Raw genomic sequence first — 16044 nt, forward strand, 5'->3', positions numbered from 1 at the left:
CCCCCTGTGCCACTTGGCCAGTCCCTCCTTGCAAGTTTCTATGGGGATCGGGGTGTGGCTTCAAAGGCTGCTCTACACAATACAAAGGAAGGGGACTGCAGTGCTCCCACCCCAAAAAAAGTCAAAGCACAAAGGCTGGATGGATCCGGAGCAGAGCCCCAAATCGGAGCCGGGGGGGATCCAGGAGGAAACCACCACGAGGCCAAGAAGTTCCAGCGAGGAGTCCCGGATCCAGGCGCAGGACCGGCTCCGGGCGCTTCCTGGGTCCAGCCTCCCTCTCTGCAGGGCGCGTCCGGGCCAGCCGCGGTTCCCCGGCAGAGCTCCTGCGTCTTCCTCGGCCCGCTTTCGCCTGCCCAGGTGCGCCGAGGCCGGAGCTCCGCTGCGCTCGGAGCGGCGTCTCCTCTCCGGATCCTGCGGCCAGGGGGCGGCTTCGCGCGGGGTCACTCGGCCGGGGCGCGCCGTCGGCGTGGCAGCGTCCTCCTGCGCTCCGGAGCCCAAGGCGGAGGTCGGCGGCTCTGGAAGGAGAGAGGCCAAGAGGGGTCAGCGAGGGCGCCTGGCCGGGGGGCTCTCCGGCTGCCGAGGGGACCCGCGGGAGAGGCCGTTGCAGGGCTCCGGGGGTCGCCTGTCCTCCGCCAGCCCTCCCGGGCCCCGCTGCGCGCCCTGCGAGTCCGCCCGGGCTGCTCGCGCTGAGCTGGAGGAACAGGTGTGTCTGCTGGCGCTGCCCGTGGCCGCCCTGGGTCCTAGCGCTGCCGGGTGGCCGCTGTCAGCCTCCTCCGGGGCTCTTGATACGCCTTCCTAATGCCGCGACCCTTTCATGCAGTTGCTCATGTCGTGGTGACCCCCCCCCCAGCCATAAAATGATGCAAGGGTTCTTGCACAGAAATTAAACCGAAATTGACCAATGTTGGGAAGATCCATTGTTCAGGATTGTATATAAATTGTTTTTTTCCCTGGGTTTCTCAGTTCAGTTCTGCCTCTTGTCCCACCCATGCTGATCTCGCTCTTTTCCGCTGCTCCAGTCAGACGAACGCTCTATCTCAATCTACCCCCCAAGGCTGTTGTGTGGCGCTCCCCTGGCCAAGCTGCTTGCCCTGCCGCAACCCCTGTGAAAGGGTCATTCAACCCCCAAAGGGGTCCCGGCCTTCGTGGGAAAGGAAAAGGGGGCACCCGCTCCTTTGAAGGAGCTTCTTGTGAGAGATCTCTCAACCTTTGGCTGGAGGTTTGCCGGCTCCACATCTCAGTGGCCAGGGACAGAATTCAGCATCCTCCATTCTGATTTTTAAAAGTACCTCTCTAGTCCTCAAAGCATAAAACTAGCTTTGCCTGGGAAGTGCAGGTATAGCGCCTGGAGAAGTTAGTTGATTTGTATACTTTAGCTTTTAAGAAATCTGCCCTGCCACATTGGCTGTAAGGACAGCTTACAAATTCAATTAAATACAGTGTGGTAAATTTCAAATGTAGTTAACAACAATACAGGATTGGAAGGTACCTAACAACAGAACAAAGCCCAAGCTGAAAGCGTTTCCCAAACTGGATAGTGTGTCATGTGGGGTCTTAAAAAATGAGGACCAGTGTTGTATAGGCCTTAATCAGTAAGATGCAAATTAAAATCCCAATGTGCAATGATGGTAGCCAGATGGCATTAGGCCTGTCACTCTTCCTAGCCTAACCGACCTCACATGGTTGTGATGAACGGCAAATTGGGCATTTCTGCAAAATCCAGTTTGGGAAAAGCAAAGGAAGGAGATTCAAAGCATCTCACAACATTGTTCTCTCCTCCATTTTACTGCTGCCACCATGAGAGGCTGGGAGCATGCGACTGGGCCAAGGCTGCCCATAGACCTCCCAGGATGGAGTTGGGAATCAGGCCAGTCCTTCCCTGATCCTCGCCTGACCACATCACTGTAGCCAGCTTCAATCCATTGTTTACAGTAGCCCATAAAGCAATGACAAAACAAATCAAAAACATCAAGCATGTATGGGATATTAGAAACAAACAGAAATTGAGCAAATTCATAACTAGATGGCCCATTCCTCAAGCCTTATCTTTTACAATTTGTTTGGATCTAAAAATGACAGTCTGCTTTTAGCAGGAAGAGCCACACATGCTCAATGGAAAGTTTTCTCCATTCAAGGTATAAGGTAGATTTGAAACCTTGCAGATCCCCCTTGGAAGTACCCCCAAGCACCCCTCGGCAGATGATCCCTGCTTGTGCCCGGCAATTGGAGAGAAGGCCATTTTAAGGTCATTTTAAGGGTCATTTTAAAGAAGGCTGCCAGCAAGCAAAGAGCCTGCTGGCGCCAATATTAAGGGTAGTCACCCTCTGCACCAGATTTTTTCGGAAGTGCTCCACTGACAGGCCCAACGTCACACATTGTCTCAACTCCAGCCACTAAGTGGGATTCAAACCCACGACCTTGAAGGAGCTAGCCAGGCTGTGGGTTGAAGCCAAGCCCTACTTCTATCCAAAGTGATGGCAACATTTCTACCCAATGACTGGAATGCGCTTGCATGGCCTGAGAAGAAGCCAAAGCCTTCATCTCAGTACAGAGCGAAACAAACAAAAGAGCCTACGCTAGCAGAGTATGCAGAAACTGAAACATTAGAGAAGCTGGTTCTATGTTCTAAAACAGCAAGGTTTGCAGCCACGCCTGGAAGAACTAAGGGGGTTAAGGATGTGGCAGAGGGACGCTGCATCAGACCCAGACACCTCTGCAAACTGAAGAGGACAAGGACCAAGGCCTGTGTAACTTGTCCAAAAGTCAAATGCATCCCCCTCCAGCTATGTATTCTGGCTACCCAAGTGCTTGGCAAGTTCAGCGTGTATTTCCAAGACAACCCCCAATGGAGAGGTTATCTAGTCCAGGGGGTAGTCAACCTGTGGTCCTCCAGATGTTCATGGACTACAAGTGAGTTAGAATGGCTTGGTTCACATTATTTGATTGGATTTATTTGACTTATTACCTGCTGCTCTCGGACCTGCCAGCTCATGGAGGTTCACAACAAAGGGAGAAAACACAACAAAATCATCCAACAACAGCTAAGAAGCCCCAGACCTCAACCGATGACCCCACTCAACCCAACTAAATACCCTCGCTTCCATGCCTCAAGATAGTCTGGTGGCTACCTGTGGTCAATGTTCAAACATCTGAATGTTCAGAACGTTTGGAGGAGGGGGCGGAGATCTTCCATACCCTGGCCTCAGTCAAACACCTGGTGGAAAACCTCCATCTGTGGTGTTTTGGAACTCACGAGCCTCTTGTGGCGTAGAGTGGTAAGGCAGCAGACGTGCTGTCTGAAAGCTCTGACCATGAGGCTGGGAGTTTGATCCCAGCAGCCGGCTCAAGGTTGACTCAGCCTTCCATCTTTCCAAGGTTGGTAAAATGAGTACCCAGCTTGCTGCTGGGGGGGGTAAACCGGTAATGACTGGGGAAGGCAATGGCAAACCACCCCGTATTGAGTCTGCCATGAAAACGCTAGAGGGCGTCACCCCAAGGGTCAGATATGACTCGGTGCTTACACAGGGGATACCTTTACCTTTTTACCACAAGACAGGATGATGTCGGACAACAATGTTTCCCCAGCAGGCATTATGACTGGCAGGATAAAATAAACGTGATGCCATTATGGGGTGCCCTTACAGAACAATTTTTTTAAAAAATTAATCCCCTGAAAAATCGCATAGATGAAACGGAAGAAAGCTCCTGATTTTGGTTTCTTTCTTTGTTAGTTTTTCCTGTTTCTAAAAGGTTTTGTCATATTGTTTGTCCTCTGTATTAAAAGCATTGAATGTCCCCTGTCCTGGTTATTTTTGGAAGCATAATGAGAATTCCCTGTCTGCATTTCAGTTTGACCTCCGCATGAGCAATAGACATAATATGATTCCACCCATGCATTTGTTTCAGTATCTCCTGGCCTAGAATTTTTTTTTCTTGAGTCAGAGAAGCTGGACAGAAGTAAACATACCAAGATCCTCCTTAAAGCCCAAGCATCCCTAGGATGGGGGACTTTCCTCCTTCTTTCTGCTATATAGGGTGCACTAGGACCCAGAAGAAAGCATTGCTCTTGGAAGGCTTGAGTAGAACTTGCCAAGAAAAGCTTAATGGTTGGCTTCCCAAATATAGTCATGAGCTTGGTTGAGAGGCAGCCCCTTGCCCTCAAATCCATTGGTAAGCCTGTGTGATAAAGAACAGACAATTCGTCTTCTGCCAAGGTCTGAATTCCTGGAAAGAGGATTTCTAATGAGTCACAGAAAGCAGGCCCCCTTCCATTAGTTGCAAAATGCAGGCTTCACACCCTTTCTCCTAGGACAGTTTGGGTTCACCGAATGAAACTGCTTGCCTTAAAGTTTAGGACTGAAAAGGAAGTACTTCTTTACACAACATTTGTGGGTTTCACTACTGCAAGAAGTATCAAGTCCTCTCTCTTATTCTATTCAACATCTTAATGCAGCTTCTTGCCCAACTGGTATGGAAGTTCAGGCTGGGTTGTCATCAATATTCAGATGACACCCAGGGCCTTTTCGCACAGGGATCTTTGTTGCAAATTGTTTGCGGAATGAAAAATCGCCATTTAAAATAGTGGAATTCGTCGTTATGCATACCTGCCTTTGTAGTGGAATCAGTTGCGTTTTTTAGCGTTTCCCACAGGCTTCCGGTCTCGGCAGAAATCGCTAGAAAGGAAGCGCTATTGCCAAGCTCGTCCCGCCCCTGGCCGTCAAGCAGCCAATGGGCAGCCGTTAGCATGCTCCCAAACAGCCCCTTTCCCTTTAAGAAAGGTTTTTTTAAAAAAAAGAATGACCCATAGCAACGAATCTAGGTAGATTCGTTGCTACGGAGAGACCCATCCAGCTGCCTAATGTGAGCTTTCGTTTGATTGTATGATCGTTTGCACGCTGCCTCGAGTGATAAAAAAAAAATCCCCCCCCCCCTCTCACGGGCCCGATTTTCGGCTGAATTTATTTGTAAAAAATAAAGGGACTTTATTTCAGCAAACGGGCTTTTCAGTGGTTTGTGCTTAGTGACTAAAGGTGAAGGACTGAAGCCAGGGAAGCCTCTAAACAGAAAGAGGCTCGCCGGTGCGTTTATCCCCGCTCACTCGGAGAAAAAAAAATGGCGATCGCTTCGCCGGAAGTTTGGAGGAGAGAGCCAGGGGGAGGGACTTTGAAGAACCAGCAACAATGGTAACGCACAGGTCTTTAGCGCTACTGTTGCAGATTGGTTGCAGGAGTGTATCGCTATCCGGAGGGTGAATCCACTTTTCTGGATTCCCCTGAAAGCGCCACAACGAAGCGCTTTTTGCTGATTGGTTTCAGGATTGTTGCAGATTGTCTACGACGTCGTGGGTTATGGCAAATTAGTAGCGTTTCCAAATAGCAACCATTCTGCTACTTTGAAGCCGTGCGAAATGGCCCCCAGCTCTTCCTCCTGATGGATGGCCGCCCTGACTCTCCCCCAGAAGCATTAGCCAGCCGCCTGGAAGCAGTGACGAGGTGGCTCAAGCAGAGTCATCTGAAGCTCAATCCTTTAAAGACAGAGGTCCTGTGGCTGTGTAGGAAGGGTCCGTGTGAGGAAGCATGTCTGCCCACCTGGATGGTGTGCAGCTCTCAACAGCTCACTCCGCCAGGAGCCTGGGCGTGATCCTGGATGCTTCCCTCACAGTGGAAGCCCAGGTCGCAAAGGTAGCGCGGCTGGCATTCTACCATCTCCGCCAAGCCAAACTACTAGCACCCTACTTGGCCCCGGAACACCTATCCGCTGTGATCCATGCCACGGTCACCTCTAGACTGGACTTCTGCAACTTGCTCCATGCAGGCCTGCCCTTAACCTTGATATGGAAAATACAGCTGGTCCAAAATGCAACAGCCAGGGTCCTCACAGTAACACCATGGAGGGCCCACATTTGGCCTAACCTTCAACTGCAGTGGCTATCAGTCGCATTCCGGATCAGGCTAAAGGTTCTGATAATTACCTTCAAAGTCATACGCGGTCAGGGCCCAGTGTACTTGAGGGTCTGCCTCTCTGCCTATGCCCCTCAAAAAGCTCTACATTCTACCACCTCCAACCAGCATCCCTGGCCCAAAAGAAGCCCGCTTGGCCTCAACTAGGGCCAAAGCCTTCTCTGTCCCGGCCCCCACCTTGTGGAATGAGCTCCCAGAGGAAATCCAGTCACCTGACGGAACTAACACAATTCCGCAGGGCCTGCAAAAGGGAGCTCTTCCGCCAGGCATTTGGTTGAGGTCAGCTGGAATCAACAACATCTACAGGGCCCCTGAACCTCCCTCCCAGGAATCCATGCACCCGATCTGAACCATGGACCTGTTCGAACCCGTATTCTTATTTGACTGTTACCTTCAGTTATGGCTGGTAATGTTAATGTTGTAATTGTTACAATCCATTGATATGTTACGTAGAAACAAAGTTCCATGTACTGTTTATGTTTCATGTAAACCACCCTGAGCCTCACAGGAGGGCAGTGGGGAGAGACAGAGTCACTAACACAGAAAGCTTTGTTTAAAATGTTAGACAAATTCAGAATGATTCAAAGTAGCTAAACGTACAGAGCAGTATGTCTTAGAAAGTCAGAAGCAGTGAATTGACAATGGGGTTGGGTCATTGTCTTGATGCCTCGCTAGAGAGCTCGCTGATTCCCCCTGCCTGGCTTTTTTTTTTTTTTTTTGGAAACAGCAGTGGGAGTGTACCTCCCCTTTTTGGATTTTTATTTTTTGTACACAGCAAGCTAGCCTCAGTGGACTTTGGTCTGCTGCAGCCACACACTGCTTGTACAAATGCCACAAAAGACTGCAAACAAAGGGGGGGTGGGGATAAAATCAGGCAGTTCACAATTGAAGCAATTTAAGGATTCGTGGCAATTTAATTCACAAGAAGAGAAAACAGCTCTTTGAATCTTGGGGTGACACTGTTGGTTTTCACTGCTTTGAGGATGTGTGAATTCAGACAAGTGACTTCCCCCCGGAACTTGTATTCCACCTTTCTTCCTTCATGGGACTCAGGATAGCATACAATGGCTTCTCTCATCTCAAGCACTGATCAGATCTTGGCCTGCTTCGCCAGTGTTGGAGTTTCATGCACCTTTCAACCCTGGGACCAGAATATAGTAGGAATGGCCCTGAAAGTTGCCATATTTGTTATTTTTAAGTTATTATATACTGATGATTATTAAGCATGAACCAGCTGGATTTTTTTTTTTGCAACTTGTGCAATAAATATGGCCACCTAACATGCCCTGAATTCAAAACACACTGTAAATAGGACAGATACTTGCCTGAATACATTGGCTGTCCTTTGCAAATATATATGTGCTTGTCTGTCTTTACTCCTGTGCACATATTCCACTGAACGCATGTTCAGTCAAAAGCCCTGTTAACATGTTACATCCTGCATGTACTTTACTTTTTAGTACTTTTCTTTTATTTTTACAGCTGATTATAGAAGTGAACCAACATGCATTAACCTTCAAAATAAAACCAGGGACTATTATGCAAATAAATGGGGGTTTTTAAATTGCACATTCAGCTCCACATGCACTGTATACAATGCACTGTCCCCAATAGCAAGCAGTCTCAAATACTTAGGGGATTTCCGCACCTGTTAAATGTAGTGTCATGCCAGTCAAATGTAGGCGTTATATTCCAGCTGCGCCACATGATGTTGTCCACATCCAGCATCTGGCCAACTGACTGGCCACTACATCCTCCATTTTAAAGCACTTCTTTGGGAATTGCATAAAGTGGATTCACCATCCTAAAAAGCACTAGCAATTGGAGAGCAACCAGCAGGCAACCAGCAGAAGGAAGTTATGGAGGCTCAAACACACTAGAATCGTCTTGCTCAAACACGTCTAGAATCGTCCCTCTCCCAAGTATGGGAATTTCTTTTTTAAAATGGTGACATGTCTGGAGCAACGAATAACGGACATGCACGTAGGCAATGCTACAAATAAAAGATCTTGAACTGAGACAGGCACAACAGGGGGAGAGAACGGGGGGGGGGCAAGTGGTGAATAAAGACAAATAAATATTTGGTTGTGGCACAAAGTGTGGCTCTCGAAAGTGGTGTTCAAAAATACTATGCATCTATGATTCCATGCACAGGCCTTGCAAAGGATAAGTTTGGATTTAAAAAAAATTAGTGGGCATTGCGGGACCTTTAAACTGCTTTAAAATATGGAGGAAGGAGATTGGTTGCCTGGATTGACATACGGACATGTATAAGGCTTGTTGCTCTCTTCTGCCTTTCACAACAGCAGATGAGGAGGGCAAGACGCGTGAAAAGATGGCAAACAAAGGCGCAACAAGAAAAGTGAGGAGGGCCTGGGAGGTGCAATATAATTTCGCACGTTGCCATTCCTCAGGTGTGATGCCAGCAGAGGAGACGAGCACCACTTTTCCTTCAGTTCAGATGAGACCGTGCTGACTATCCGATATCAGAAGAATCTAGCAATCATGTAAGTGCACTGCAAAGGGATGCCTAATAAACTCCGATTTAAACAAGTCTGATCTGTGTTGGCCACTTCTGTGAAAAAGTGCTGCCATTATGCCTTTGGAACAGAATATACAATGTGCCGAGCGTCAAAGAATTCAGGCTTTGGAACTCTGGTGCTGGAGAAGACTCTTGCGAGTCCCTTGGACTGCAAGGTGAACAAACCGGTCAGTCCTAGAGGAGATCAGCCCTGCCTGCTCCTTAGAAGGCCAGATCCAGAAGATGAAACTCAAATCCTTTGGCCACCTCATGAGAAGGAAGGACTCCCTGGAGAAGAGCCTAATGCTGGGAGCGATCGAGGGCAAAAGAAGAAGGGGATGACAGAGAATGAGGTGGCTGGATGGAGTTACTGAAGCAGCCAGTGCGAGCTTAAATGGACTCCGGGGAATGGTATAGGACAGGAAAGCCTGGAGGATCATTGTCCATGGGGTCGCGATGGGTCGGACACGACTTCGCACCTAAGAACAACAACATACAATGTGGTAGTTGCCCTGGGTATATACAATGAAAAGTCATGTGCTGTGGCTCAGTAGTGGAGCCTAGGCTTTCCATACAGACGGTCCCAGGTGCAGTCCCAGGCATCTCCAAGGGTTCAGGTAGTAGGTGATATGATAACCTAGACAGGCACTGCCAGTCTGAGTCGACAATACTGACCTTGATGAACCAAGGTGGCTGTCCATTCCATTCTTCAGTATAACAGACACTGTAGAATCCAGATTGGCAGCAGCTCTTCAGGGTCTCCAGCAGGTGATTTCCGCAGCTCCAACCATCTGTTCCCTTTTAACTGGATATGCCTGAGCTTGAAACTGGGGCCTTGTCCGTTCAGTCGCAACCCTTTCCACATACATGCAAATGTGGACATCTGCTTTTCTTTTATTATTGCATTTCTCCATCAGCTCCAGAATGCATGAATCCAGAAAAGCTAAATCTAGTGACAGCTTGCTCCTCAGCTGCTGTCAATTTTGCTTATACTTGCTTTTCCGACGCAGAACAGAACTCTTGTGCTTGCAGTATTAAAAGCTGGTGGTTTTTTTTACGTTTCCTAGACTCTCCCCCTACTTTTTATTTTTTTTAAATTGTGGAAAAACACAGTCTGTATTCACTGGGCAATAGTTCAGCAGTAAACCAGCTGCCTTACTTGCATGGGAGGCCAGTAGCAGTTCTTAACAACTCGCTTGTGTAAGAAGATTTAACAACAGGCCAGCATCTTATTTCCTGCAGAATTAGTATTCATAGTTTAGGAATATTCATGTCACTGAAAGATTTTATCAAGAGCATGAAGTATAAATATTCTAACAACTAAAAATAAATATGAGGTCAGCATAACCGTCTCCCTAGAAATGTTCCAAGATTTGTATTGGCAGAGATTCAGAGAACCCTGAGATCTGCCAACAGATGGGTACAAGCAGGTTTAGTCTGCTTGGCCTCAAGTTTGGATGCTCCAGCCAAAGAGAAGAACAGATCCAGAAAAATGGCACCCTTCCAGAGTTTGCATACCTGCCACATGGGAAGGCTATTGCATGGCCAGCAATTTACAGCTGCTTGCTCCAACCTTCAGTTCATGCTAGCATACAATGTATATCGCTTCTGGTTGGGTCAGCATCTTGTGTGAACTGAAAGCATGCTCAGAATGCACTCCAGAATCCTTTGCTGATGATACAGGTAGGGTACCTCCTGCACACACTAAATTTGCAACAGAGAGCAAGCAAGCAAGCAGGAAGCATTACAACAAGCTTAAACCAGTGGTTCTTAATTAGGGCCATAGGCTCCCTTTGTGATAATTATGTAAATCGTGGGGGGGGGGCACTAAGAGCCTTGGAGGCAAATTGAGAGTATTCAGGATTTTAGGCAGCCCTACTAATAATTTCTGCCAGCCTGCAAATGGGGGAGGGGGGGGAGAGATACGTTGTTCACCTCACTCTAAGAATAAAATCCCAGATTTCTCTCCCAATCCCTTAAGTAAGATTTATACTACAAGTAGGAATTAACCAGAAATGCCCACTATACCCTTGAGGGCAAAAACTGGCAACAATCAATACTCCACCACCCATGAGAACAGGTGACTACTGAGATTCCAGAAAGAAAACAGGGGAAGCACCAAAGATTACAAATGGGTTTACGAAAACGAAAACAAGCAACAGACTGGGTGTACTTCTAAGAGTCTTTTGGTAGTCATGTTTCAGAAATTTCCCCAAAATCTTTTTTTACTAACAGCCTAGTTCACCAGTGGCTGCATTTTTTTTGAAAAGGCTGACCTGGTCACAGTTACACACGATAACACCCATTATTTGAATTCTGCAATTCAGGTCTTTCTGGAGCTCGATACAAAGGCAGTGCAGTAATTTCAGTTGGTCCACAATGCCACAGCTAAGTTCCTTGCAGGCCCTCACTGATTATGTTATCTGTATTCCTGCACTCTTCAGTTTACAGAACCTACCACCATATTGTCACATTTTGCTACTAGGGACAGGACTAGCACCTTTCCAAAACCACCCTGATCGCACAAGGGAACAGCAGTATAAAAAGCTAATAAATAAATAACTAAAAACAAGCAGAGATTGGTGGACTTCCCAGACTCAACTGGGGACCAAGGATTTATGTTATATGATTGTTTTTTTCCACTGTATATTTTGGATTTTCTGTGTAAGGACTATGATGTATTTCCCCCCCCCCCGACTTTTAGGGGATTTTTATTGGGTGATTTTATTGTTTTATCTTACATGTTGTAAACCGCCATGAGCCAGAATTTCTGAGAATGGTGGTATATAAATAAATAAATATTTCTATTTCTAGCTCTGTGTGGCTCCACGCTTTGCATGCAGACCACGTTGGCGCCTTCAAGCTACCTCTCATTGGTGGTAGCCAAGGCAGTCAGTAGGCAGGGATGCCAGCACCTCCTCCTGAGGAAGGACACATCACACTGTAGTTGTGACACAGCAGAATGTTCTCTGGCAAGCCACTGACTTCAGAGAGAAAAAAGCAGAACAAGGCAAAAGGGAAAATAGTTCATTTGACTTTTTGCTCTAAAAGATTTTCTACACCACGAACAGAGGATGGTTCAAAATGAGTATGATAACAGAAAAAAGAACCTACCCTAGGCTATAATGAACATTTAAACAATTTAACAATAAATAGAAACAGAAACGTCTTATCCCTTCTTTTAATTGTCATAGAACAACCAAAACAGCCTCCAGATTTAAACCGTTTTCGAAGGTATTTTCATCAGTGGTTGTTATCAGTGTTGTTTTTCCAAAGAACAGTCTTTGGACTAAAACTTCTCCATTCCTGTGAGCCAAAGTCCAGTATATATATTGTTTAAATTCTGTGAAGAACAGATCCTAGTGAAGGACTTCACCAACAAATACTAAGTTGGAAAAACAACCACTGATGAAAATACCTTTGAAAACGGTTTAAATCTGGAGGCCGTTTTGGTTGTTCTATGACAATTAGAAGAAGAGATAAGACATTTCTATTTATATTTATTGTTAAATTGTTTAAATGTTTATTATAGCCTAAAATATTTTCTTAAAAAAGAGGGATGTCATCTATTTTATAGAATCATAGTGTAACTGATAAATATATTAATCGTAGATAAAATTGAATGTGTGTATATATATGTAACTTGTTTAGTTCTTTTTCTCTTTGATTTTCTTTCTTTCATTTTCTCTCTTTTTAATTAACTTTAAAAATTCTCAGTGAAAGTTATTACTAAAAAAACAAAGGTCAAATAGATTACTCTCCCTTATGTCTTCTTGCTCTCCCCCCCCTCCTTACTTACTGCTGCAGCCTTATTTTCTCCCCAGGGCCACTAACCCAAGCCCTCACCCTTTTCCTGTGGTTAGTCAAGAAACCACAGGTGATTCTTCTAACCCAGGAGAACTGCAAGATGATGAAAAGTAGAGCTGCCACCCTGTTACTCAGGTTGGACTATTATGCCATTTATAGCTAGGCAAAAATTCCACAAAGCTTTTTTTCTTGGCAGGGGAATGCTCTGAGAGGACAACCCCACAACCATCCCTATTCCCACTTTCTTTCTACCTTGCACAGGTCTCCGAAAGATGCAGGATTCCTGTTAGAAAAACCCAGCACTGACCTCACTGGAGAGGCGTCTGCCAACCATGTTGCAGGAGAGAAAGAGTAAACAGAAACAGATGATGTCAGCTTCAGCTAAAACTTCTGTCTTTCCATGTAGCTGCCAGCCCCATAAGAGTCTATGGCAGCACAAACCAGGATACGGCGTTTGCACAAAAGGTCACGCTAAACTGTAACTAGGCTGTGGTTTTTCTATAAATGCTACAATGCCTCCCCTTTTGAGAACCGCCCCTTTTACCAGGAGCTTTCTGCCTCCGGGTCCCCAAAGAGTCGTCTACATTTCCCCTCTGCAATGAGAAGCAGCACTTATGATGCCAATCAGAAGTTGTTTATATATAATTAATCCGGGAAAGCTATCATTTGTGATTTGCAGGTAGAAGTTGGAAGCATTTAAGGGAGCAGTCCCCCTGTAATACAGGCACAAGAGACTTTCAAAAGGGGCAGTATTCCCCAGCATGGCTGTACTCCTTGTTTATCTGCCTGAAACACAGGAGTCCTGACATTTAAAAATTATAGCCATTATAGCAATTAGGCTTTGTAGGAAACTCATGCTACAAACCATAATTCCACTCTCCATGGGATATTTGCTGTACAGAGATCTGTTACTGGATCTCATTATATACACACTCATTATATACACACATTATATACACACATATAAGGTTAAGCAACTATAGGGAGGGAAAGCAATTTGGGTCAGGGCTATCTTGTGTGGGGAGAGGGTTAATGCTTTCCCCATACTATTTGTCCAGTAAAATCCCATCCTCACAACTGCCTTCCCTCTTAATAGGGGAGAATGTGGGCACCTGTGTTATGTCTGTCAAGCTCCCTTCAGCTGCTTAAATAAATATATATGTTAGTAGATTCAAGCAGTGCTCTCTAATATAATTCCATTGTCATGCAAAGAGGAAAGCCTCACCAGAGACAAGAACCTGTTTCATAAATCCTTAAGGCATGGTTAAGATGGATGATCTGAAGGAAGGAAGCAAGGAAGGAAGGAAGGAAGGAATAGGGAATTGGATTGTGCTAATCTGCATATATGGATGGGGCTGTGTGTGGTTTATGTTATTTTCAAGAGATTGAGGGGAAAATACCTCCTTCCACTAAACATCCAAAAGAGCTGTGTGTGTATGTGTGATTATATCCCACTTTTTACTACCTGAAAGAGTCTCAAAGCAGCTTACAATCGCCTTCCCTTCCTCTCCCCACAACAGACACGCCGTGAGGCTGAGAGAGCTCTGAAAGAACTAGGACAGGCCCAAATTCAACCAGGAAGAGTGGGTCATCAAACCCGGTTCTCCAGATTAGAGACTGCAGGTCTTAACCACTACACCAAGCTGGCTCTCAGAGGAACTAATAGATCACAATAACCTGAAAATGCTATAGCAGTCTGTCAACTGTCAATAATTACAATGTGGAGTAGCCGGCATCAACACAGGACATTACAGTGGTTTTACAACTTCTCTCCCACAGTGGAGTACGTTTGTGAAAAACTAATGGCAGTTTTAAAGGTGCTTGTGGCGGCAGGGACAAAATTTCAAGGGCCTCAGTCAGTCCCTTGGACCACAAGAGTTATGTAATTTGCTGTCATGTGATATTGGGTTGTAACTGGGTAAGGGAACAAAGGGAAACCAGTTGCCTTGGGGGCCCGGCCGCTCTCTGTTTTCAGTTGCTACCTGTTGCGGCCTCTTCTCTGCAGGTGTGAGCCGGCTGTCTTGTTTAGCTCGACCTCCAGCAAAATCTTCGCATCATGGTTTCAGTATCACCAGATCTCTGTCAAAGAGAGACAGGAGGAAACAACCCTTTAGTGGATTTATTATTTCTGACAAGTTTGCAGCCGTCATTACATTAGCAATATGACAAGGACAGTAAACAGATAGCTCTATAGTTTTGGTATTACCACTATTATTGTATTGCTGATTTTTTTTTAACCAGTTTTAATTGTATTTTACAAACGTTGTAGACCACTCTGATACAACAGGGTCAATAGGGGCAGTCTAGAAATGTGAATAATAAATAAATGTGATTCTAGGGGTAGTCAAACTGCGGCCCTCCAGATGTCCATGGACTACAATTCCCAGAAGCCCCTGCCAGCATTCGCTGGCAGGGGCTTCTGGGAATTGTAGTCCATGGACATCTGGAGGGCCGCAGTTTGATTACCCCTAGTTTGGCTTGTTCCAGGCATTGTGCTAATTCATTTTCATTGTCCTGAGGTATTGGCACAGCAACAAATTTTCCAGTCTCTCTTATTGTCACCAATTGTCTTTCCATTCTCTATGGCTGGTACTGGCAGAATTAGCCTCCTCTGGTACCAAAATTCTTAACAAGTTCCACACACTCTTAAAAGGGTTGTTGCACGACATGAGAGAACTACCCTATGACCGTACTCACTTCTGATCCTCATTTCATAACAGGATGCCTGACCAGGATGTCCAAGGAAACAGAAAAGAGATTCTCCATTTCATCTAACCTTCTGTTATCAACCATGGGAATAAATTCTACCACGGAACATCTCCCTGGGCAACAGTTTCCATAGAAACCTGGAACTGGTCCTGCAACGTGGCAAATTGGGAGGGCTAGAAATACAACTTAATTCCAGTGTAAATAAGAAATTAACCAAGCTGTCTTCCAGAAGCTTCCTATGAGCAGAACTGAGCCTGGATTATAGCAGTCCACTGGGGAAACCAGAGTTGAAGAAGAAGAAGAGTTGATTCTTATATGCTGCTTTTAACCGAATGAGTCTCAAAGTGGCTTCCAATCACCTTTCCTTTCCACCCCCCACAATAGATACACTGTGAGGTATGTGGGGCTGAGAGAGCCCTGACAGGACTGCTCTGTAAGAACAGCACTATCAGGACTGTGACTAGCCCAGGGTCACCCAGCTGGCTGCATGTGGGGGAACGGGGAATCAAACCTGGCTTGCCGCTATTCCTAACCACTGCACCAAGCTGGCTCTTGATACTGAGATGGGTATCTTCTTGTTCCTGACAAAGAGATTCAGCTGTGTAACCTGATGCCTGCTCTGCCAGCAGTCCAAATCAGGGTCACAAACAAAATTGCTTCTACTTTTACTAATCATACCAATTTTAATTTGCTAAGTGCTGGACGGTCTTGCCTGCAACAGAAACCAAAAGACAGGTCAGGTGGTGTCACAGAAGAACCAGAAGAACCAACAATATTGGGCCAGGAGCTCATAGTATCAGATGCACAAAGGGATTGCATTTTGGTTGGGAGCAGCAAAAATAATAAAAACAGATCTTTTTTTTTAAAGGATAACCCAAAGTGTCTTACTCTCTTTTGCATTTGTACATAAAACAAAGACATTTATCCTGACTGTTAAAAGCCAAGCTAAACAGAAGTCCTTCACATGCTTCTGCAAATTGTGCAAGCTTTGATAGACCTCTAGGGCAGGGGTAGTCAACCTGTGGTCCTCCAGATGTCCATGGACTA

General features: G+C 45.9%; 1 protein-coding gene and 1 long non-coding RNA gene across 4 annotated transcripts; one reads left to right on the top strand and one right to left on the bottom strand.

Annotated features, from left to right (window-relative positions):
• Positions 1–6: 6 nt before the first annotated feature.
• LOC143822465 (uncharacterized) lies at positions 7–12735 on the bottom strand. 3 transcript variants are annotated; one of them, XR_013226160.1, is made up of 2 exons: positions 12596–12735; positions 7–515 (listed from the first exon to the last, which is right to left on the bottom strand). XR_013226160.1 is itself a non-coding variant. In XM_077307643.1 (2 exons), exons 1-2 carry the CDS (start codon positions 9185–9187, stop codon positions 73–75), a joined length of 474 nt encoding a protein of 157 aa, XP_077163758.1. In that variant the 5' UTR covers positions 9188–9514; the 3' UTR covers positions 7–72. The 3 variants fall into 3 exon arrangements, 1 of the variants encoding a protein (XP_077163758.1); XR_013226161.1 differs by having other exon boundaries at positions 12541–12623; XM_077307643.1 differs by lacking the exon at positions 12596–12735 and adding an exon at positions 9157–9514.
• On the top strand, positions 12312–15559 carry LOC143822466 (uncharacterized). The gene is made up of 3 exons (XR_013226162.1): positions 12312–12423; positions 12550–12753; positions 15009–15559. It is a non-coding gene; the product is annotated as an uncharacterized LOC143822466 (long non-coding RNA).
• Positions 15560–16044: the final 485 nt, after the last annotated feature.

This window comes from Paroedura picta, chromosome 13 (assembly GCF_049243985.1).
Source record: "Paroedura picta isolate Pp20150507F chromosome 13, Ppicta_v3.0, whole genome shotgun sequence".
Taxonomy (NCBI): Eukaryota; Metazoa; Chordata; class Lepidosauria; order Squamata; family Gekkonidae; genus Paroedura; species Paroedura picta.